Below are 23,344 nucleotides of genomic sequence, written 5' to 3' on the forward strand. Positions count from 1 at the left end.
TGCGTGGCTCTCTGTCCTCTCAAGCTTGTTCTCTTCTCTGGGTGTAGCAGGTCAAGGTGACAGTCCCTTCCACAGTAAACCCCTGATACCACCTGGTTTTGGAGCAGTGGATGGATTGTTCATGCTTTTGAAGAGCAGTAATGCTTCAGATGTTTTCATGTATTGATCTGTAACTCTTTTCCAGTTAATGCTTTGCACTGGCAACCCCTGTGTGATCTGAGCAACACGGTAGAGAAAACATTTAATAGAATCCCAGACTGGTTTGGGTTGAAGGGACCTTAACGCTCATCCAGCTCCAACCCCCTGCCACGGGCAGGGACACCTTCCACTAGAGCAGGTTGCTCCAAGCCCCTGTGTCCAACCTGGCCTTGACCACTGCCAGGGATGGGGCAGCCACAGCTTCTCTGGGCACCCTGTGCCAGCGCCTCAGCACCCTCACGGGGAGGAACTTCTTCCTAGGGTCTCGTCTCCATCTACCACCTTCCTCTCTCCTCCTTTACCTCGGGAGGCCGCCCCCCGGGCTCCCGCCGCCTCAGCCCCGCCCCCCGGAAGCAGCTGTCGGCGCTGCCGGCGGCGGGCTGGGCCGCTGCGCTCCGCCATGGCCGCCGGGCCGCGGGCTGCCGCCGCACACCGCTCCGCGCCGCCCCGGCGCCCGCCGCGCTGAGCCGAGCCCCGCCGCCGGCCCCCGCCGCAGCCCGCCATGGGCTCGCTCTTCCGCGGCGAGCCGATGTGCCTGGCGCAGCTCTTCCTGCAGAGCGGCTCGGCCTACGAGTGCCTCAGCGAGGTGGGCGAGCGTGGCCTGGCCGAGTTCCGAGACGTGAGTACCGGCGGCGCGGCCCGGGGGCCCGGCGGGGCTCTCTGGGTGGATGAGGCGGGTAAAAGGACCCTGAAGGGCCCGGCGGCGCGGGGGAAGCCGAGCAGGGAGAGGCGCGGCTGGGGAGGTGAAGGTAAAAGGCTCCATTGCCCGTTGGACTTGCAGGCGTTGGGGCTAATCACGGTACCGCATTCGGATGATGGAAAGTCAACGTGGAGCCCCAGCTACCCAGAGACACTAGAAGAGGGTGTTTGGGAATGCTGTATCCCACCTTTCTCCCAGGAGCAGCTTAAACTTTGAGGGTTTTTTGCAGTAGGATCGCATGGGAGAGCCCATTACCCACTTGAAGCCTCATTGACTTTAATCTCTGTGTGTGTGTGCACAGCTAATAGATATGTCCACCCCACTGACAGCTCGATAGAAACATCTTGGCTGCTCTGTAGATTTTAATTCAACATCACAGGCCGCTGGTCTGTAAACCATGCCTGTTCCTGGAGGAGCAATTCACCTTGGCGGAAACTACGTGCCTGACTGACATAAAATTGGGTCGGGTAGTTATTAACCTTGTTTCTGCATTGTCTCATCATAATTATATGGTCTTTTCCTGCTGACTGAGACTGTGGAATTTTGTCCAAGTTATCTTTAGAATAGGTTGCAAAATCATTGTAAGGAAAGCAGGGAGAACTTAAATTAACAGCTAATTAGTAAATATGGCAGGTAGGAGGAGACAGATGTGTAAGAATCATTACATGGGGGTTATGTTTAACTTTCTGATGCCATTCCAGGTTCCTGACACACTGTTTATTCCAGAAATAATGTATTAGTGGTTCTGATGTACAAGCTGAATAAATAGTTGGAGACATTCCATGCTTGTGGTATGGGGTCGTGCATAAAAAGATTCTTACAAAACTCAACATTTCAAATAGATTTTGTGGAAATACATCATAAAATTTGCTTGTAGAAAGGTTTTTTGTTACTTTGAAGTTGTTAAATGGTATTTTAAAACTGTAGAAAGAAGATTAGGAATGGTGTCTCCAGTAGATCTCATTACTTGCTTAGCTGAGTAAAGCTAGCAAAGGCAATGATAATTCTGCTTTGATAAAACCAACCTGGCTGTTTGGAGACTTCTTAACCTTTTTAGGTTTTCATACCTTCTTAGCTGAAAAGCAGAGAACACATAGAATATCTGCAGAATTGGCTCCACAAAGTCACAGAAATAGCTGTGGGTTCTTAATACCTAATAAGCATTTCTTCCTTCTCCTTCAGCTTAACCGAAATGTAAGTGTATTTCAGAGAAAATTTGTGAATGAAGTAAAGAAGTGTGAAGAAATGGAAAGAATACTTGGTGAGCTTTCTTTTCATGTGTGCCCTTTCTCATCTGTGGCATTATTAAAGTTTACATTACTTGAAAAGAACTACAGTGAAGGTTTCAGCTACAGGTTTTCTTAATCTTCCCAGTCTGCATATTGTAGAATCTTATAAAATTTTCACATGTATGAAAAGATACAGAAACTACACTCAAATGTAGAGTCTTTGTGGAGCTTTTTGGAGCTGGAGATGACTTGTCTGTAGTACTGAATTGGATCAGAACATACAAATATATTCCTTAACTTGTCTTGATCCTGCTGCAGCAGTTTTGAGTGTGCCTCGAGTTGTTTAGGTTGGAAGGGATCTTTGGATCACCTCATGAACCTCCAGCTAGAGCAGGTTGTCCAGGGCTACGTCTGGTGGGATTTTGAACATGGAGACCCCTCAGCTCTGGGCAGCCTGTTGCAGTGTTTTCCCACTGATCTCTGTTTCATGGCTTTGTGAGCTGTAAAATTTACATACAACACAACATGTATATGCTGAATATGGATTGGGGTGGGTTTTAAGCTCAGAGGTGAAGAAGAGCTGCTAATGGTGCTGCTGATAAATAATTGAGACCATTTCAGTATTGACTGCTTAAAACTCTACTGGGAAAATGGAAGCTTTACTTTGGATGTTTCCTTGACTATAGGATAAACTTTGTTTTTCATGTTCTGTAACTCAATACCATTGAACTTCCAAGCACCCTCAAAAGTACCTCAAGTTATTAATGGTTGTATTCACATGGTAGTTAATGAATAGAGAAGGGGATGTAGAACATTACAGTCAAGATGCAGATTTCTTCAATATATCCTGAGGAAAAGTTACCACTGAAGGATTCTTTTTGTTGGAATCTCTCATCAGAGGCATGTGCTGGTCATGCCAAACCATCCCAGTAGTTAGTTGCTACATGCCCAGTGTGAGTTGCATTTGTTGTCAAGGTTGCTTAAGCCGCCTTGTTTGATCACTGTTTATTCCAAACATGGTTCAGTGAGCAAAATGTCAATTTCTGGCCGATGGTTAATGGAAAGTGCTATCTTACAGCAACAAAGAGACACCATGAAATGTTAAAAGCTTCTTAAAAAGTACTTGTGGTTGGAAAATTTCAGTGAAAGACTCTGAAGATCTTCTGCAAACTTCCAAGACAGAGATCTTCTGTGGATTTTATTCTTGGCACTCCATAAGCCCCTCTCTTTTGAAGACCACAGTGTGTATTGTTGCTAAAATGAATAAAATAGTGAGGGCCTGATGCTGCAGTGCCATCAGCACCATCGAGAACAGCTGAAGGTCAGCTATGCAGCATTCTAGGAAGCACAGGGCAATACAGTTTCCTTTCTGATTCTGTTTTTCTTCTCACTCCAGGCTATTTAGTACAAGAAATTAAAAAAGCGGATATTCCACTTCCTGAAGGAGATGTTGCTCCTCCTGCCCCTTTGCTGAAGCACATTCTAGAAATCCAGGTAATTTTTCCACGTAACAGGTGCTGAAAGTGTAGCCCTGGATCTTGGGACTGTATTTCAAATTTAATTCTTTCTATCTTATTACTTCTGACTTAAGTTACAGGGAGGGTACAGGAGCATTTGCTTTCCTTTTTGTCCAATTTCTTTTCTTTCTGCCAGTGTTACTGCAGAGGCTCCAGTGAGGGTCTGATACTGACACAAAATTCCTGTGAAAGGGTCAAAGCTGACTCAGGGGGTTTGCAGTTGTCTCTTCTGTGTTGATGGATTGGCGTATTACACTGTTGCAGGGAAACTGCTGTCTGTAGATGCAGTCCTTCCTCCTCATTTGTTGCTTTGGGACTTACCTAAGACTCTTCATGCATCCAAAATTTCCAGGGTGTGTGGGAGTTTTATGTGCCCAAGGCTCTGCATGTTCTGCTGCATTGCAAAACCCGGGGCTGTTTCTCTGAGTGCTTTTTCTGCTATTGTGTTAGAAGTAGAAGCTTGTAAAATGCAGATATAATTTTGAATGATTCTCTGTTTTGCTGTAATTCCATTAAAAGAATAGATAGGTGTCTTCCACCATGTACTATCTGAAGTTCTGATTCCAAGTCTGCATTACTGAGCTTAGACACAAATTAGGGGCAGAACAGAAGACTTAACAGATGCCAGTGGAGGATTAACTGTACTCAATACAAAGCAATCTTTGTCAGACTGAGGAATAAAACCTATGGAGCTTAAACTCCCATCACTGAGGCAAATTACCATGTGCTTACAATTAATTGTCCCCCAATTGCCAAAACAGTGGAACTGATTCTATGTCAATTTTTCTCCGTCTCTTAGGAACAGTTGCAGAAGCTGGAGACAGAATTGAGGGAAGTAACTAAAAACAAAGAGAAGTTGAGGAAAAACCTGCTTGAACTGACAGAATACATGTGCATGTTGGAGGTCACACAAGGATTTGTCAGGAGAACATCTGAGGTACTGCTCCTGTTGTTTGGCAAGGATTGTGTGTCGTGGCCTTTCTGTTGCCTGCTGTTAGTCAAGTGTGTGACTTGGTGTTGGGCTTTATGGTGCTTTACCTTGTTTGTTATTATTTGTGCTCAAATAATAACATCAAATAATTTGCCATCTTTAGGAGTACCTAGAGATGGCAAACTCCTGGGCTACACTCTGCTCCTGTACGTAGCAAAGCACAGCCCTGAATTTAGAGGAGTTCTGGCATCTTTGGCATTTCTTTGATGAATTGCCTGAATGTTACTGCTGATGCCAATTGAAAATGAAGGTGTATTTGTGTTATTTTGATGCATAAGTTGTGCTAGGAAGTTAACCATGTAACTTCTGCAACACTATCGTTGCTAAGAGCAGAGCACTTGAGATCCCAAAATCTCTGTTGTCTGAAGTGAACACAGGAAAGGGGTTTATGTTGGTTTTATTGAAATAATTTACTTAATTTCTTCTTTAGAATAAGAAATGAATGGAAGTTGTTGCTTGTTTTTTTTCCCTGAAAGCTATGAGTGGCCTTTCTTTCTTTCATTTGCTAGTATGAATCCCAATTACATGTAAATTATGAAGAATTTCCATCGGTGGAGAGTGAGCCACTGGTGGATTACAACTGCATGCACAGACTGGGTGCCAAGCTGGGGTAAGTATGGGTCAGTCTGCGTACAGCAGGTTGTCAGCGTGGGCTGTTCCAAACCTGCTTGATGAGCTGCTGTAAATAATAGGCTGTTTTCTTGAAAGATGGACTGTAGTGTGACTGTAGTGACTTCACATGAACCAAACAGTTTTAGACAGGCTAAAAATCTTTCCTTTGTAACAAAATTGGATTATTTGAAGAGATCAGTAGGACAGTGCCAGAAAAACTGTCACAAAACTTCCATCAAACTAAGTATGTCTGATAAGGAAAATCTCTAAGTCAGAACTTTCTTCTGCCGTTCAAACTCTGTTTTTCTAGGAAAAACACAGAGTATTTTAGTCACTTGGCAGTGGCAGCTGTAAATGCAACGTTATTAACGGTATTGCCTACTTGCCTTTAAAAAGATGTATGGATACTGCTCTCTGCAACACAATTGAGAGAATATCTTATCAAGAAAAATTTAAGAACCTTACTATCACAGAGAGGAATAAATCAAATATAACTAGTTCTGTGCTCAGGTTTCAGTCTGTCTGTTTCCAAATAGAAATTGAGTCTATTTTATATGCCAGTTAATTTCTGTTTTGGGTGGTGCTTCTTTCACTAGAGGTGGCAGATGTTAAATTAGCGACTATGTGATCCTGAGCGATGATGTACTCTTGGGTTTTTAATTCTTCTAGTGGATTTGAGGTTATTTTTCAATTTTTTCTTTTTCCATAGGTTCATATCTGGATTAGTTCACATGGCAAAAGTGGAAGCATTTGAGAAAATGCTGTGGAGAGTCTGTAAAGGCTACACTATTCTTACATATGCAGAGTTGGATGAGTGTCTCGAAGATCCAGATACAGTGAGTAAACATTACAACTACCAGTTCATTTTGTTTGTACTTTTAAGACTTGGGAGAGTTGTGCTCAGCTTTGCCTGTACTGAACGTGAATTATTTCCCAGTGCCCTTGAAGGGAAAACTATTTTAAAGTATTAGAACTTGTCAGACTTCAAAATTAGAGGTCTTGATGCCACCATAACTATTGGAGTGGCAATTAAATTTATCACGGTTCAGCTTGATGAGTGCAGAACTTTACTGTGGAATAGCAGTGACTTTATGGTTGACTACCTTGATCAAAATATATGGCAAAAATGGCTGCTTGGATATTTATTAACTAGGTCTGTACAGACCTTTTGGTAGTCATTTTACTTGTTCATTCAGTAGTTGAGGAAAAAAAGTTGGTCTTCTATGAAGTTTTTTCTCTGAACTTAAAGAATTCACTGTGCGAATCAGCAGTTGGGGCTGCCTCATCTGACACTTTTGAGTGCTTCAAGTCTAATTTGTAACATTTTAGGTTTTGAAGATTTTTTTGGTGCTAATAATTGAGATAATAAAATTTAATCTCTTATTTTCACTGAAAACTGTTTCTGTTTTTCTTTAATATAGCAAAAACTGAGATGTTTGAACACTTCAATTTTCTATTTTGATTTTCACTAAAATGGTGCAAAGTTAATGCTACTCACACAACTTTTTCTAATTACTCAAATTGTTATTTTGCTCTATATGACATTGGAGTTGTTGGTTAAATACGAACCTCATCAACACAACTTCCTTGGGTTTTTTTAGGGCGACACCACAAAATGGTTTGTTTTTTTAGTATCCTATTGGGGTGAACAGATTGGCCAGAAAGTTAAGAAGATTTGTGACTGGTAAGAAGTAAAACTTAATATGCATAATTTCCTTATACCTGAGTTATTTGCTTTTTAGTTTCTCCCCTTCCTTGATTTTTAGTGTTGATTTTTAGGCAAGCTTTCTGAAGTTAGATTTGTTTCCCCCTCCTTGCATCTAGCTTTATCATTATGCAATGTAGAAATAAATGTATGAGTCATTTTAGCTGCAGTCCTTATTAAGCACAGGCAAAATACTGGCTCTCTCAGTTGAGTCTGTTCCGTGGTTATTAAATGGCGTGTTGCAGATTTGACTAAGGCATGGGGTTGGTGGTTTGTTCTGGGTTAGTTGGTTATTTAACACAAACTTGTTTTCCTGTAGCTATCACTGTCATGTATATCCCTACCCAAACAGCATGGAGGAGCGCAGGGCAGTTGTGGAAGGACTAAATGTTCGTATTCAGGATCTTCATACTGTGAGTAAATAACAGTATTCCTTTTGCTGTACTTATTGCACCATAGGAAATAATTTCATATATTCATTAAATAGATGAATATGGTTCTAAAATACATTGGCTTTGGATCTGCACATGACTGTATGTCACGTCCCTGGTCTGTGTTGCATGTATCTGTTGAAGTTCAGGGTACTTGGCTTTGCCTTCTGTTTTAAGCAGTGGTTAGTGTGCCCTCCTGCAAATGTAATCTGTCATTGGACAAATATTAGGTGCTCTGTCTGTGGTTTACAAAACCACTGTTACATTTTCAATTAAATCCTTTTGGTTTTCTCTTGGACAAAGGTGCTGCATAAAACTGAGGATTACTTACGCCAAGTCTTGTGTAAAGCGTCTGAATCCATCTATACATGGGTTATCCAAGTGAAGAAGATGAAAGCCATATATCATGTACTCAACCTGTGCAGTTTTGATGTCACAAATAAATGTTTAATTGCTGAGGTTTGGTGTCCAGTGGCTGATTTGCCAAGTCTGCGCCATGCATTGGAGGAAGGTTCAGTAAGTCAGCTGAATGCTCACTGGTGTTAAAACTGTTGGCTTGAACTAATTGTTTTCTTTCCTTATCTGTATAGCTATTTAAAATAGGCTAAAAGTAGGTCATGGGTGGTGGTGGTGGTGTGTGCTTTTAGTATTTTTTCCCTTGAATAACTTCTGTGTTGGACCCAAGTGTGACTGGGCTCACAATGCTATTTGGAGTCAAGTCAGAGGTGCTAATTCCCTTGTGTTGTGTTGAGAGCAAGCTCTGTTGTCTTGTTTTATAGGAGAGAAGTTTTAGTAATAAATGTTTTATAATACTGAGTGATGAGTCTCATCTGATGTTTCATATAAAGTAAGGATTAGAACACTGTGCATAAGTAGCCTTACCAAAGGAAAAGATTAATGTAAGTTTTTAGACACAAAGTGATAAGTATTAAACTTGGGGCTTAATTTAAGGATGTTACAGGATCAGTGAAACTGCTAATAGAGGAAGCGTGTTCATTTTGATTAGATCAAGCATCTGCTGAGTTTTTATATAAATGTATCTTCTTTCTGTCTGTAACTAGAGGAAGAGTGGAGCTACAGTTTCTTCATTCATGAACACCATCCCCACAACACAACCTCCTCCAACTTTGATACGCACCAATAAATTCACCTCAGGGTTCCAAAACATTGTCGATGCTTATGGAGTTGGAAACTATGGGGAAGTGAATCCAGGTTTGTCCTTCTGAAACCTGAACTGTGAGCTGTGCTATCATTACTGCTCCCCTTGTCATGTGTTTAAATATCTTGCTGAATTAGACACTAGTAAAGGCAAAATCGTGACAACTATACTGCTTATTAGTAGCTGTTCCAAAATTACCATAGCTCATCAAAACTACAAGTGGTCCTCCAAACAGTAAGGTGGGATTCTATTTTGATGAGTTATTTTAGCACTGGAGATACTGATAACAGCTGTTTCTTTATATGTTTTATATATATATAACAGTGTTTCTTTATATGTTTTACTTTTGGGTAAGATAAGATACTTAGGGGGAAAAAATAAAACTTTGGTAATGGCTGTTGATCTTCCTGAAGCATGGAGCTCATAGCTTGGAAAAATGCAACTTGTTGTATAGCCCAGTTAGTTTAATGTCCTTATGGATTTTTGTAGCTATGTTGACTCTGTCATACTGTACAGGAGAATGTACATTATAATACAGAGCCAAAATAGCCATGGAAAAACTGTCTGGGTTTTATTTCGTGGGCTCATATTGCCATCCTCAGAATTGCCAGCTAATGCTCAACTGCAGAGTTCTTGTTACTAAGGGATACACAATAAGCAAGCTCTAAACCGAGTTATATTTATAGCGTGGGGGGTGAAATGTCTTTCAAACTTAAAGCTGAGAAGTGTTTGAGAGGTTAAAGTAGTTGGATTGCTTAGGCATAATTCAGAGAGCAATGTCATCTGCTGTGCTATACACCTGAAATCTGTTCTGTTGTCATTCCAGCTCTCTATACCATCATCACTTTTCCCTTCCTGTTTGCGGTTATGTTTGGAGACTTTGGGCATGGCCTACTAATGTTCATATTTGCACTCCTGACAATCCTCTATGAAAACCACCCTAGATTACAAAGATCACAAGATGAGGTAAAAGGAATTAGAAATAATTTACTTCCCATCCAGCAAGATAACTTCAGTTGAATAGTTACTGTGTTTCTGAAAACCGCTATTTATAGCACATGTGTTAGACTGGGTTTTTTCCTTTGTTGCAGGATTTCCTGTGTTTGATTGCTCAAGATTAATGTGATACCTTAACAAACTAGTCACTTTTTTTGAAAGGGCAGAAATAATCAAGTTGCAATGAAAGACTGACAAAGATTAGTTGATACCGTTGGCCTTATCTTTCCTTCTGCTAGGGCTACTCAGTGATAGGTTTTACAGCATGTGATTACAGTGACTAATGTTGAAGATAAAATGATTATTTCTTGTTTCTGAAAAGGAGTTGCAGCTCGAAATATATTAAACTTAAGTAATTTTTTCATCATATGGGGTTGGAATGCAGGAACCCCTGCATCTCTCATTAGAATTATATTTAAGAATGGCTGCAAATGTCTTAACTTCTTGAAAACTAGTTTCCAGTGAAAACACTTTCCAGGAAGGAAACGTGGATTAAAAAGACTATTAAGTGTAATGGTGCCAATGAGAAAAGTCAGTTTGTGTCATGGGAACTTGCATGAGGATTTCAAATCTCTGCATTCCATTTAAACCACAATTGTCTTTCAGAATATGCTTGCTGCTAGCTCTGTTTCCTAACACATGTAAACCTTTCTGTATAAATCACTGTCATATAAAGCTGTGAATGTGGGGAGCTGAATTGCACACATTTTTGGTGGCTGACATTATAAATTGCATATTCACGTGCTTCAAGCAAAATTCTCTGTGTTAAGTTTTGATTGGCCTCTTCTTCATATTCCTTAATGACTGTTCACAAGAGTTTTTAGAATTCTTTCTATGGCAAATATGCGTTTATCTTAGAAATGTCCAGATAACAATTGCTCACATGGCACATGATGATCTCTTTTTTTTTTTCTTCTTTCCAATATTTACAGATAATGAAAATGTTATTTGAAGGCCGATATGTTCTTTTATTAATGGGTCTGTTTTCTGTATACACTGGATTGATCTATAATGACTGTTTTTCAAAGTCAGTAAATATATTTGGTTCTGGATGGAATGTTTCTGCAATGTTTGAACAGAGGGTTTGGCGGTGAGTAGCAGCCTCTGTTTGCTATACCATTAAACCAATAATGTACTTCCTGCAATAGTTTAACCCTTTTGCTCACCCAATTTAACCATCCTTATATTAAGAGTAGTAAGTAAATGTAGTGAAATCTAGCAAAATCCAGGAGGTTTTGGTAGCAAGCTCTAGTGCACTAAGGGCCAAGTGATAGGTCTAAGCTTAGAATAAATAAAGGCAGGAATAGTTATTTAAAAACAAAAAATCAAATTGCCCATGATCTTAAATTGGGAAATCCAGAGAGAACACAATTTTTTGCAAAACTACTATTAGAATTTGAATATTTAATTCAGTCAATGTATTGGGTTAATCTCATCTTTATCAGTACTGCCTTAGTGGATTTACATGACCTGGAATGTTTTCTAGAGTATTATCATTTGGTATAGATGACCATCAGTCGTCTTTGGAACAGATTCTGTTGCAATACCCTAATGCTATATGCTAGCTAACAACTTCTAGTGATTAAAAACTTCAGCTGGCATAGTATCTTTTAATTGGTATTAAGAACTTGCACCTAACTTTATGAAGTGGTATTTTGAGGGTTTATTCAGTTTCTAAATCATCTTGGGTGTGTTTTGCATCTTGTTTTTTGTAGTCTCACAAAGGTGTTCTTAGGAATGTCTGCACACTTCAGCAGTATTGGAAAAATCCTAACAGAAGGCACTAGGGCTTTGTCTTGTGCATCGTTTTTATTCATACGAAGTGCACTGCCTCCTGTGCTATGGTTTGTCTTTATGCTGATGGTTTTAGTTTGTTTCCAATTACTGTATTTTCCAGGAGAGGTTTCTGAAAAAATATATATATATATATATGTACCAGGTTGTGAAAGGAATAGAAAACACAGGGCCAGTTTTAGAGAAATTTATCCTAGGTCATGCTTCTGGAATGAACAACCAAACAGCATTAGCATCTGCTGTAAAGAAATCAACAATTCACAAAAGAAATTACCCATCAATCATTAATCTCTGCACAGCTTTTCTTGATAGCTTAAAAAAAGAAAAAAGTAGGCTGTGTGAATTGTCAAACCTACCCTTTCATGAAGTGAGATAACCTCAGTGTTGTGAGGTGTCATGGCCCTTCGGTATTTATATGTTCACAGCTTGCATCTCGTTTTGCCTCAAAACCAGGAAGTGGTTTAAAATAGAGACCAAACCACTGACTTTGGTTAAAATGTGAACAGGTTGTGAGCGCTGTGTTATTAGAGTGGAAACTCACCCAAATGCAAAAGGGAAAAAAGATACCAATTATTCTTGGGTGTTAGTGAATTTTATATGAAACCAAATTGTGAGCTTTTTAAATGAAACTTTCCATTCTAGGGGAATGAGGAATAAAATCCAGAAATGTTCATTTCAAAGACAGTGCAAATTAAGCCCAGACTCTGAGTTCCTAGAGATTTCTATAATCTATTGTTTTTTATTAGCCAGGCCCGTTGTGCTTAGAAATCCTTTTATTCTCTTAGAAGTCTGACAGTGGGTGAGCAAGTCATCTCAAGGAAAGCAGCAGCAGTGTCCTGCAGAATTGAAAGTATGTGTTGTTACTTTGTTGAAACATCAGGTCTGATGGTGTTTACCTTTCCCTGCAGTCTTGAGGATCTGAAGTCTAACCGTTATTTAGCACTGGATCCAAATGTTTCTGGTGTGTACAATGGAGCTTATCCCTTTGGAATTGATCCGGTTAGTTCTATTTGTTTAAATTATCCATTTGTGGTGATCAGCCATTTGTAAATTGGGCTCTGTTATGTGTATGAGGAAGCTAAATCTAGCTATGGAAAATATACATTTCTGCTGCTTGCATTCTCCACTTAAAAAGAGCTTTTCCCTTCACGAGTCAAAGATTTAACTACTTTCACAAAACTCACATTTCAGTTGTGATCCCTGTTTGAGGCAGAATTCTGGTGTCCAATAGAGAAAATATACAGTTTTATTCCCCCTATTACACTGTTCATTAATGCTGGTTTTGTCTCTTCTTCAGATCTGGAATTTGGCAAGCAACCGTCTCAGTTTTTTAAACTCTTTCAAGATGAAAATGTCTGTGATTTTTGGAGTTACCCACATGACGTTTGGAGTTGTATTGGGGGTATTTAACCACTTGTAAGTACAAGAAGTTAAGGTAATATTAACATTGTAGTTTTTGTCAAGTCTTGGATTATAACAGTTAATCTGGTAAGAGGAACTGGAACAACTTTAAAAACAGCACAATAGTATTTATGAAAATTGATATTAAAAGAAAAGACAGGTCTTCCTTCACATAAACAAGATGATGGATCAGTGTTATGCCAAAAAATCTGAAAACATTGATTAATACAAGATTTTATTTCACTTGTTGCTGAAGAGAGATATGTGCCTGTAATGGTCTTGATTTCCACTGAAATACTTGATTAAAATTTCACTGAATATGAAGAAATCAGGTCTGGATTGTAATTTCAGTCTTGCTGTTTAAAAGTGCTGGGTACTCTATTGAAATCATGTTTGGACCCTGTATTTATCTTGATTTTTCTTTGTAAAACTTATTTTTCATTCCCCCATCCCCATTTTTCCTTACAGGCATTTCAAGAAGAAGTATAATATTTATTTGGTTTTTCTTCCTGAACTTTTATTCATGATGTGCATCTTTGGCTACCTTGTGTTTATGATCTTCTTCAAATGGTTGGCGTACTCTGCAGAGAACTCTACATCTGCTCCTAGTATTCTAATTCAATTTATTAACATGTTCCTGTTTACTGGTGGTGAAACAGAGCCCTTCTACACTGGACAGGTTAGCAGTGTTCTTACAAGCTTCTGAAGATCCCGTGTCCCCTGTGCAGATAACACTTTGCCAGTCATGAAAGGCTGATGGCTGAGTGTCCCCTGGGAAGGGGAGTGTTATCAGACTAAGGGGAAATTGAATACACGATTCAATAACATATTTACTCTTTAATTGATTGTAAGATTTTGTGTAGTGACTGCGCTGTAAATAATCTTACTAAACTGAATGTCAGTAACGCCTTAATATACAACCCAATCCTGAAGAGTACCCTAATTAAAAGGTCTGGTTAAGTAAAATACTTACATGCATGTTCAGTTTGGAGCTGAATCAGTAGCATTTTTCTTATGTCCAAACAGGCCTTTAAAGGAAAATGGGAAGGCTTTTCCAGCTTTTGATTCTGTGATCTAATCTAATTTTTTCTTTCTTCCTCCAACAGATTGCTCTGCAGAGGTTTTTACTTACTATTGCTTTTCTTTCTGTTCCTGTAATGCTTTTTGGCAAACCACTTTATTTATATTGGTTGCACAGTGGAGGCCGAGGCATTAGAATGTACAGGGTAAGTACTGGGAGACAGTTGCACATTTCTTCAGTATAGAAGAATTCAGCTGGTGTTGTATTGCCTGTGGCGTCCTTACTAGATACATTTCTATTCAACTAGGGAAGTTTTTGACTGTAATGCATAATAGAACTTTAGTCCTTTAGCTCTCTTTTTGCCTTTGCCTGCAACTGCTTTAAATACATTTTAAACACAACACTGGCAGTCCGCTTGAAGACATGTTTCCATTTTGTAGAGTGGCTACAAGCTCGTTCGAAAAGAAAGTGAAGAAGAACTTTCTCTGCTGAGATGTCACGATGTAGAAGAAGGAAGCAGTCATTTGGATAGTGGGCACAGAGAGGTGGAAGGAGAGGAGGTAATGCTTTAACTGAGTCTGTATCTTGTATGTCCTTAAAAGCAAATTAGAAGTGGAAAATCAAGAAGATAACCTGTGCAGAGTTCCTGGAGGTTTTCAAGAAAATCAGCTGAGCTTTTACAAAGACCTTAATGCCTGAGTGCAACTTAGTTTTGTGTGTGCTATTTTCTCATTATTTCTTGGTATATTCAGATTGCTACAGTAAACCACAGTCTGTCTGAAGTGGAGAACAGAGGAGTGGTTTATTTGTGTCTATAGGCTTTGCATCTAAGAGCAGTTTTCTTAACGTAAAGAGTGGGATAAAAATTGTGGGTTTTGTATGGTTGTATGGGTTCTTAAAATTAAGGCAAAAGGATGACTGCTCAGTTTCCTGTTAATTAATCTTGGTTTTTCATCCAGACAAAAGTCTTTCTATGTCTGCAAATAACATCTAATGATGGGGATTATGGGGGTTGGAGACCTGGGCAACAGTCCACAGCTATTGCTGTTGTTTAGTTTGGGCAAAGTTTTAAAGGTCTTAACTGATTCCTCTGATTTCATGTGAATTCAAAGACAAAAAATCGTTTCAGTTTCCCAATATGCAGACTATGTATGGGACTTGCTTCACTGGGGTAGTAGACTCGTGCTTTTTATTATAGTAAATAGAAGAATTGTTTGCTTAAGTAAAATGTGTCATTGTTCCATACAAAGTAAGCGTTGAAATTTGTGGTAATATTAGTCTTGGAACTCTTTGTTAGCAGCAAGTATGAATATTCAGAGTATACAGTATTATTGTAGTTATTTTTCTAGCAGTAGCATTACTAATAATTAATCCTGGTTTTAAAGATGCAAAAATTAACATGGTAAGCTTATGACCTCAATAGAATGGGAATTAGAACAACAGCTGGTTTTACTGCTTAGAGTTTTCAAGTGTTAGATCATATTCCTTGTGGAAAACATAAATTGCATTCATTTTATCTATCCACGAAGTTACTGGGGAAACTAACTGGAAAACCATAGCATCTAGTTTTTTAATGTCTCTGTAATAAGGATCTTAAACATAGCTGATCTTTATTTGCTTGATATGAAATCAGTGTATTACCCCTTAATGGAATTCTTCTTCCATGTATATTAATCTTTGCAGTTGCTGCACTGTGTTATTTAAATGGATACAAATGTATTTTTTATGTTTCAGCTTAATTTTGCAGATGTTTTTATGAATCAAGCAATTCATACCATTGAATACTGTTTAGGATGTATTTCTAATACAGCCTCGTATCTGAGACTCTGGGCATTAAGTCTTGCTCATGCACGTAAGTGGGGCTTTATTTTTTGCTTGGTTGGTAGTGGTTTTTTTCATGTCTTGATTTTTAATGCTGGTTACAGGGAGGCTGGTCTGTTGAAGTGATACTACTATGAAATTACCTGTTTCTTAATTTATAAAAACTCCTTCTTTAAACTAATCATGATCTATGGAAAGCCCCCAAGCTAAAATTGTGACTTACTGTTTAGAATCTAGTAATTCTCTTCATTGATTGCTCTGTCTTGTAAAAAGGCCGATGATCTGAGCACAGTGTTCCCTCCCATAATAGTGTACCAGTAGCCACGGTACCATTTCCTATTTTCCATTCATTGACTAGTTTGGAAGTATTTAGGTACTTGGTAAAGACTTAGTGTCATGGCTTAAAATGTTGCCATCAGTACATCTTATTCTGAAACTGAGATGTACCTTTAAGTATTTCAGGGAAGGGAAGGAGAGGGGCAACTAACTTGGGTGTGGGGGGAAAGGGGATGACTGCTTATAGTTCCTATGTTCAGCAGATCCTGTACTATCATTTAAACTAGAATGCAGGTCAGAGTAGCTCACCCTGTGGATGTATCCATTATCAACACTAATTTGGAAAACTGTTTTTACAGAGTTATCAGAAGTTCTATGGCAAATGGTGATGAGAGTGGGTCTTCGTGTGGATACGACCTATGGTGTCTTACTGCTAGTCCCTGTTCTAGCCTTTTTTGCTGTGCTAACAGTTTTTATTCTTCTGGTCATGGAGGGGCTTTCTGCTTTTCTCCATGCTATACGACTTCACTGGTAAGTTCATTTTCTGTTTATACCACTTTTGCATATACTGGCTTGTTTAAGAGGGATTTTTTTGGTCAGAATATTAGGTGTCTTGTTAAAAATAAAAGCTTAAATTTCAACAGCCTTATGCTACTGTAATAGATATATTTAATAATATTAAATAAACAGCTTGTTAGTTGAATATGCTTGTTCCTCTGGAATATTTTCAGTAACTTCAACTATTATATTGGCTTATAATGCGTATTAACCTCAACCACATTTAGAGTTCATTTTGGTGCAAACTGTGAGTACATTTGATGTATAGTATTGCAGTTTTTTGCACTACAGAATATTAATAATGCGGGTAAGTATTTTTAATTTCAATTGGTTATATCACAAAATGGCTTCAGTCCATTTTATTTATTTGGTTCAACAGAACACTTATATGTATTAGTCAGCAAAATTTTTGCCAAAGTGGGCCTGCCAACCCTTAAGTATTTGAATCCTTTCTTACAATCATGAGCTGCACATCTGAGTGGATTCAGAGAATATTTAGTTTGAAACCTAATGAAATCTACAGTATAAGAAAAGGCAAATGTGAGGCAGAGCTGTATGCATTATAGTGTCCTCGTGATATTGGATGTTTGCAAAACAGTTAACTGCAGTTAACTAGGAAACAAATTAGTAAGAAATAAGAAACAAACCATTGCAGCACAATGTTGGTGTGTTTGGGTCTCTTGGCAAGCATGAAATTTGCTTGGGACTCTGCTAGTAGCTGCACAGAAAGCATAAGTGACAGGATTAGGATTGGTTTTGTTGAGCTTTTTGTGTTGCACAGTTTTGTTCCTTGACAACCAGTCATTTTGTATTAATCACAGATTCTTTTTTTTCTCATTTCAGGGTGGAATTTCAGAACAAATTCTACTCTGGTGGAGGATACAAGTTTACGCCTTTCTCTTTTAAGCACATTTCTTTACATTTTAATAAAGATACGGCATAAGTTTGGCTGCTGTCAGCAGAAATGTTTGGAATTGTCTGCAAATAATCGTGTGATTGGATCTCACCTCTGAATGGTTTCTTGTAGGACAAAGTGTTTTTCCACTGATTGCCTTATAATGCAGCCAAATAATTCGGTAATATATACCTCCCATAGGAATACACAGCAGATCTGGAGCATCTTGTAAAGTATATAGATATAAAATGTACATTTTTCTTGATAAACTAATGTTGTAAATTAATTTTATTCTTAAAAAAAAAAAAGTTGTTACTGCTTGTCCTAAAACCAGTGTAGGTGTGTCTTTTTTTTGTTCAGGCTGTTTATTTTCTTGAATGGTTACTTTTAAGTTATGTGAAATACTCTTCATCACATTAAACATTCATTACTAGTCACTTACTTAAGCAAGATGCCATCTCATGCACTTAGGGAACAATGCAGCAATGCAGTCAAAGCAGTGTATGTTTTCAGTATTTATTCCAAAAGGATTATGGGATGTAAATTTATACACACAGTACCCTCTAAACATGTTTAAAATTACACTGAAAACAACTTTTATTCTGAGTTCTACCCAGTTATTACTTTAGTAACATTATAGTGATGTTTTATCAAGAAGACAGGACTGGAAGTGGGGGCTGGAAGCCTCAGCTCTCTTACTTCCATCTAACTTACATGCTATTCCACAAAGCCAGTTGTGTGCAGCACATCACTTGCAGTGACCTTGGTGGTTAAAAGCCATGGAAAAAGGTTTTTTCACTCTCTGGGTGAGGACTCAAATAAAAGAATCCAAGTGCCAACTAGCAATTTTTACCCTGGGTTGTATTTTCAGTGGGTCCCATGCAGCGTTTCTACTCCTTGGAATAACTTTTGCACAGGGAATAAAGAATGGTCCTCCATCCATGTTTATGTTTGGCCATAACAATGTATTTACAGCATTACCTGATGTTGTTGAACCAAAGTTTATAGCGAATAGGTGGAAAAGGGGTCGTTTTGTGTCATTTTTTTCACCAGTGTGAACATGGGGATATTACCACATTTTAACACCTGTGCCACAAGAACAGCATCTGCTACATTTTGCACTTGTTTCACACAAATTTCCGAATAAAACCTCATTTGCGCTTGTTTGTACGTTGCCCTTTTCCCTACGCCTGGAAACGATTCCGAGGGAATCCCCTCCATGAGGAAACGTGTCCCCCATGTCCCGGGGGCGCGCACGGAGCCCGCCACGCCTGAGGTAAACGACCGCCCGCGCGGGGCGGCGGCAGCGGGAGCGTTGGGCGGCCTCCTGAGGCGGGCGGCTGCCATCGCTCCTCCCTGCCCTGTTGCTGTGGCCACCGGGAGGCGTCGGGCGGGCCTCAGGGGTCGCCGCCATGAGCGCAGACGATGTGCGGCTGCGGTGGGTGCGGGACCGAGTGCTCGCCGCCTTGGGGCTGACCCATCCGGCGCCATTCGAGGAGCTGCTGAGCCGCGGCCATGGCGAGGAGGCGCGGACGGTGCTGCGGTTTTTCGACCGCGGCACCACCGAGGGCAGGGATGAGGAGAGGGAGGCAGGCGCGGTGCTGCTGCTGCTGCGGGCCGAGCGGCGCGGCGGGGACGGTGAGGAGGGAGCGGGTGAGGTGCCTGTCCTTCCCTGCCCAGCTCCATGTGCCCCCCTTGGGCCCCTATTTGTCCCATGTGCTGAGTCCCAGCCCACAGTGAGGGCATTATCCCTGTCCTCACCCTTTTCCCTGCGCTCCATCCCTTGGGCTGTGTCCAGTCCTCCTGGTTCCCTTCTGTTCCACCCATTTTCAGACCTTTCTGGTTGTGCCCTGGTGGGATTTGCACCATCCCCGCTGCAGGGTGGTTATATCGTGCTTTCCTCCCATTTTGTGTGCATGCAGGTACAGGGGACACAGATGAGTTTGCAGGAGGAAGGCTCAGGTCACCTCGTTCCTGAGCAGTTGACTGAAATGGCGTCCTCTGTGGCGTTGGAAGGAAATAGGTGGTTTGAGGGGCCAAAGTGTAGTTTTTGGCGGCCATGCTGCCACGGGGGCTGAATGTGACAGATCTGTACCTGTTTAAGATATCTGTGTCTGTAACAGTATCTGTAACATCAACAGCTTCTTGTTCTAGGCAGCAGATCTGATTTTGTGGATAGCATCCTGGATAGTGTGGCTAATGAATGTTTTCTTAAGAGTTTCTGCCTCAGGATGCTCCTTTGAAAGAAAGCTATCCTAGTTTGGCTCTTTCCAAACAGATGGAAAGAAGAACAAAGTCAACTCACAAACAGATCTTCCATCTTTGTCTGTGACATCTTTTACTGTCTTTAGAATTTCAAATTTGTAGAGATTAATTTTATTAAATAGAATGAATATGTTCCCTCTAGTAGGAATGAACGAATTCCTCTTATCTTGAGTTGCAAGCTCTTCTCTTTCCTCTGATGTAGTTGAAAGTGGTGATTCTGTGAAGAGTTAAGATTGGTCCAGTACTTTAACCACAGTACTGCAGATAAGTCTTTCACAAAAAACTGGAAAAGAATAAAGGAAAAGGGGTAGAAAGGGAGTCAGGAGATATCTCTGTGGCTCAGAGATTCAATTTTCTGCTGTACCTGTGTAACTCCCACAAGCTTCTGAAACTGTTACTCGCAGAAGCAAAGAGTCATGGCCTGATACTTTACAGCCATAAAATCATTTTGTTCATACTGTGCAAAAAGGATAGGAGTACAGAAATTAAGTGCTGAAGCCTGGTGTGGGTGTAAGTAGACTAAGAGAATGATAGACTAAAAGGATGATACAATTCAGCTTCCCACTCTGCACCTTTGAATGGAGGCAGCTGCAGTGCTGCAGGTTAACGCTCAAAAGCAGTAAGACAGGGAGAATTATTTGTTGCTTGATAATGATATCAGCACACAAAGGATCCAGTTAGGAATGCAGTTATGCCTTTTCCACTTCTCTTAAGTGTCCAGAAGCCTGTGCTGGAAGGGGAAGAAGACATGATGCACCTTCTGAAAGACAGTATAAAATGAAGTTAGAAATTCTTGAACCCTGGAGTTCATGCCATTGTTCCTGTGTTACAGTGTCTTCACCATCACTTCTTAGGCATGACATAACTATATACATTTTCCACATCATAGATCTGGCATGACAAAACCTGTAATTATTTGCATTTCCTTTTACAAAATGGTTTTGAAATGTGTTAATTTACTTGTTTTGTCATAAAAGATCAAATTTGTGTTGGAAAATGCTGGTAGGGATATTCTAAATAAAGACCAATTACCTGTGGAATGCAATAGAGTCACTTGCTTATTTGGATTCAGTTCTTCAGCAAGTTCTTCAGTGCCGTCCCATGGTAAAATGTACAATTAACACCAAGTTTGGATGGCTGGTTGTTGAAAGGTGATGCCGAAGATGGAAGAAAATGCTCATTTGTTTAGTTTGAGAAGAAAATTGGAAGGATCCATCTTATATGCGTGGAATATCTGTTCTTTAACAATTCTCTCATGCTATTCTTTGTTAGAGATGACTCGGAAAGGCAAGGCATCTCTGCAGTCTGCAGACAAAGAAAGTGTATCAGCTGTCTCTAGTGGGTCTGAACTGGAGGCAAGATCTACAATTGACAATATGGAGCACACACCTCAAGTAAGTGTTGCATTTCACTCTGTTCCTTTGTGGGTATGAAGATGCTGGCTTTCTGACACAAATGTTTCAGTGAAACTGGTAGGCACATTGAGGAGGTACAGTGCAGAGCAACTCAAGAGCAGAACAGAACATTTTACAAGAGCAGAAATTTTCATTCAAACCCAATAGCCTGTGGTCTGTACTGTAACCTCTGACACTGGCTGATAAGACATTGCAAAGGTAATTTCCTTGGCAAAGCTCAGACTTTTGGTGAGAAAATGCAGTAGTGAGTTACTCAGTGTCACATTTGCTATTCCCAGAGCTGCTTATAAAAGAAAAGTTCCAGTTAAAATAATTGCTAGATAAAGACACCGTGGGAGGAGCATGTAAGGAACGGTGAACAAAGGCTTTTATACCTCAAGTCTTTTACATAACTGCCTGGCCAGGATGGAGTCTGGGGTTTGTAACTAGGTTTGGTTTATGACTGAGATGCAGGTGGAAGGGGAGTAGGTACTTGCACATTCTCAGAAAGATATGGGGGGGCAGGCGTTTAAGTGCTTTCTGGTTTCCTATGTTTCAAGCACTAATGCTTCTAGTTGTCGTGATCCGGAAGTCAACATTGTTTCCAAAGCTGATGATTTCTACTGTTAGCAGAGTGAATTTTTTAAAATTTCATTTATGTTAGTAGTTTTCTTTGACAGCAATGTGAAGATAAGGGAGTTAAACTAGTGATTCTGTCCTGTTGCTTACAGCAGAAAAAGAATTTCTTGCTGTTAAGAAATGTGGCAGCAAATAGGAATAGGCATAATTCCTTTTTATTTTCTGTTTCAGCTACAAAAACAGAAGGGTGGCAAAGTGAGTTTCTGTGTGGCTCTTGATGAAATTCCTGAAGAGTTTGTGTCAGATTCTACTGTATATTTTCTGAGGGACACAAATGGTATGTGCCTGGCTCAAATTCTGATACACAACAGCACTGTGTTCTATTCTGGCAGTTCTTACTTTCATCATAAACTCAATGACAATAGTTTTTCCAGCATCTGGAGCAGCCCTGGTTCTGGTCTCAGTCAGACCTCAGTATCTAGCTCCAGCCCCACAGGAAACAGCTTCTGCACTAAAGTGAACAGGCATTTCCACACCTATCTCCAGGAACTCTCAACACTATGTTACTTCAGTGCAGTGCCAGAGACTGGTCCCAGCATAAACATTTAAGGGGGCTCACCAAGCAGCAGTATGGGTGGTTTGAGCCTATGGAAAGGACTTTATGCTTTATGCTTTCTGTACCAAATAATTAGATTTATGCTAATTGTTTGAATACTGTTTAGAAAGTGTTCCTGAACCTAATGACCTGGCTGAAGCTAATAAAGTTCTTCCTGAAGTGATACAGTTTGGTGTACTGACTGATGATGCTCTTTTGATGCTAAAGAATGTCATCCCACAGGTAAATGTGTTACAGCTTTTATATATGGAGTGTGTCTGAGTCATTTGCCTGTTTAGTATGCTGCAGACCACATGAACTATGCATAAGAAATACTAATATTTAATGAGTGACTCTCGTATGCCAAATAGAGTTTTTGTTAATGCTTATTTGATATTTTGTTCCCAAATTTTTGTAAAGATGTGGAGACAGGCATTATTTCATTGCCTGGCCTATATGAGAAACATTTAAGAGTGTTTTTTTAGTATGAATCATCTAATCTGTGGTATCTGTTTGAATTATAGATGTTCTCACCAGCTCTCTCCTCTGGTCAGAATCAGACTGGGGAAACGTCCTTTCATCCAGATAGTGAAAACACAGATCCTGGAAAAAGGAATTTACGTGAGACCGAGTTTGCAGAAAAGAAAGAGCAGGCTATGGAATACTATAAAACTCAGATGAGGAACAAGATTCAAATGGATGAGCAGCAGACTACACAACACATTGCAGGTGAGTCTTCTGCCTGTGCCAGCACTTTGGTCTTTAGAGTACAAGGCAATAGAAAGAGGTTCACCTAGGAATGGCTTTACAGGGAATAACAAATACCTACAGTTTCTGGGGAAGCTCCAGACCTGATTAAAGTTTCTTTTTGCTGATAACAGCAGTATTTTTACTGCCCTCAAGAATAGCAGGCAGTGTGGAGAAATGGATGAAATCAGTGATAGTTTTCCAAACAGTCTGGAGTAGAATAGGAGAGAGGGTAAATATGCCTCATTGCTTACCAGTGTTCCAGGGACTCAAGCCATAGTAGGGTATAAAAAGTTGGAGACTGAATGAGACTTTCACATGTTGTTTAGCATCCCCTCACTGACAGGGCCTACTGTCATGCCATTAAGGAGTGTGTAGTGGCCAACAATAGGCAGATTGATAATCTTCTTCAGCAAAACCCTAATCCTAGTTCTTAAGAGTTAGAAAATGGGTTAAGGCT

General features: G+C 39.9%; 2 protein-coding genes across 12 annotated transcripts in view; both read left to right on the forward strand.

Moving 5' to 3' along the window:
• Positions 1-554: 554 nt before the first annotated feature.
• ATP6V0A2 (ATPase H+ transporting V0 subunit a2) lies at positions 555-17,374 on the forward strand. 3 transcript variants are annotated; one of them, XM_030502512.1, is made up of 20 exons: positions 555-817; positions 2,081-2,159; positions 3,524-3,621; positions 4,444-4,581; positions 5,145-5,245; positions 5,957-6,083; positions 6,849-6,931; positions 7,272-7,365; positions 7,687-7,899; positions 8,445-8,595; positions 9,369-9,508; positions 10,471-10,628; positions 12,241-12,331; positions 12,630-12,748; positions 13,202-13,412; positions 13,840-13,959; positions 14,195-14,314; positions 15,489-15,606; positions 16,211-16,382; positions 17,253-17,374. In XM_030502512.1, the coding sequence occupies exons 1-20, from the start codon at positions 701-703 to the stop codon at positions 17,350-17,352; spliced, it is 2,550 nt and encodes an 849-aa protein (XP_030358372.1). In that variant the 5' UTR covers positions 555-700; the 3' UTR covers positions 17,353-17,374. The 3 variants fall into 3 exon arrangements, with proteins under 3 accessions (XP_030358372.1, XP_030358373.1, XP_030358374.1); XM_030502514.1 differs by lacking the exon at positions 2,081-2,159 and having other exon boundaries at positions 736-817; XM_030502513.1 differs by lacking the exons at positions 14,195-14,314; positions 15,489-15,606; positions 16,211-16,382; positions 17,253-17,374 and having other exon boundaries at positions 558-817; positions 13,202-13,461; positions 13,840-13,917.
• A 1,342-nt stretch (positions 17,375-18,716) lies between these two features.
• Positions 18,717-23,344, forward strand: part of DNAH10 (dynein axonemal heavy chain 10) — a 54,830-nt gene continuing 50,202 nt past the window's right edge. For 8 of the 9 annotated variants that reach the window (XR_003993900.1, XR_003993901.1, XM_030502506.1 and 5 more), the window contains exons 1-5: positions 18,717-18,957; positions 20,842-20,963; positions 21,774-21,879; positions 22,265-22,380; positions 22,662-22,866. Coding sequence is in view for 7 of the 9 variants with exons in the window: in XM_030502506.1 (XP_030358366.1) it covers positions 18,717-18,957; positions 20,842-20,963; positions 21,774-21,879; positions 22,265-22,380; positions 22,662-22,866 (790 nt within the window). In the remaining 2 variants the exon portion in view is untranslated. The remainder of the gene's footprint in view (positions 18,958-20,841; positions 20,964-21,773; positions 21,880-22,264; positions 22,381-22,661; positions 22,867-23,344) is intronic. The other variant, XM_030502508.1, reaches the window with a different exon arrangement.

The sequence above is a fragment of the Strigops habroptila genome, chromosome 11 (assembly GCF_004027225.2).
Source record: "Strigops habroptila isolate Jane chromosome 11, bStrHab1.2.pri, whole genome shotgun sequence".
In the NCBI taxonomy this organism is placed as follows: Eukaryota; Metazoa; Chordata; class Aves; order Psittaciformes; family Psittacidae; genus Strigops; species Strigops habroptila.

Excerpts from the sequence above, each read along its gene's own strand:
- ATP6V0A2 (XM_030502512.1), top strand. The coding sequence starts at position 701 with ATGGGCTCGCTCTTCCGCGGCGAGCCGATGTGCCTGGCGCAGCTCTTC. Across the intron at positions 10,629-12,240 it reads TTTGAACAGAGGGTTTGGCG|TCTTGAGGATCTGAAGTCTA; the intron begins GTGAGTAGCAGC and ends CTTTCCCTGCAG. Across the intron at positions 16,383-17,252 it reads CATGCTATACGACTTCACTG|GGTGGAATTTCAGAACAAAT; the intron begins GTAAGTTCATTT and ends TTCTCATTTCAG.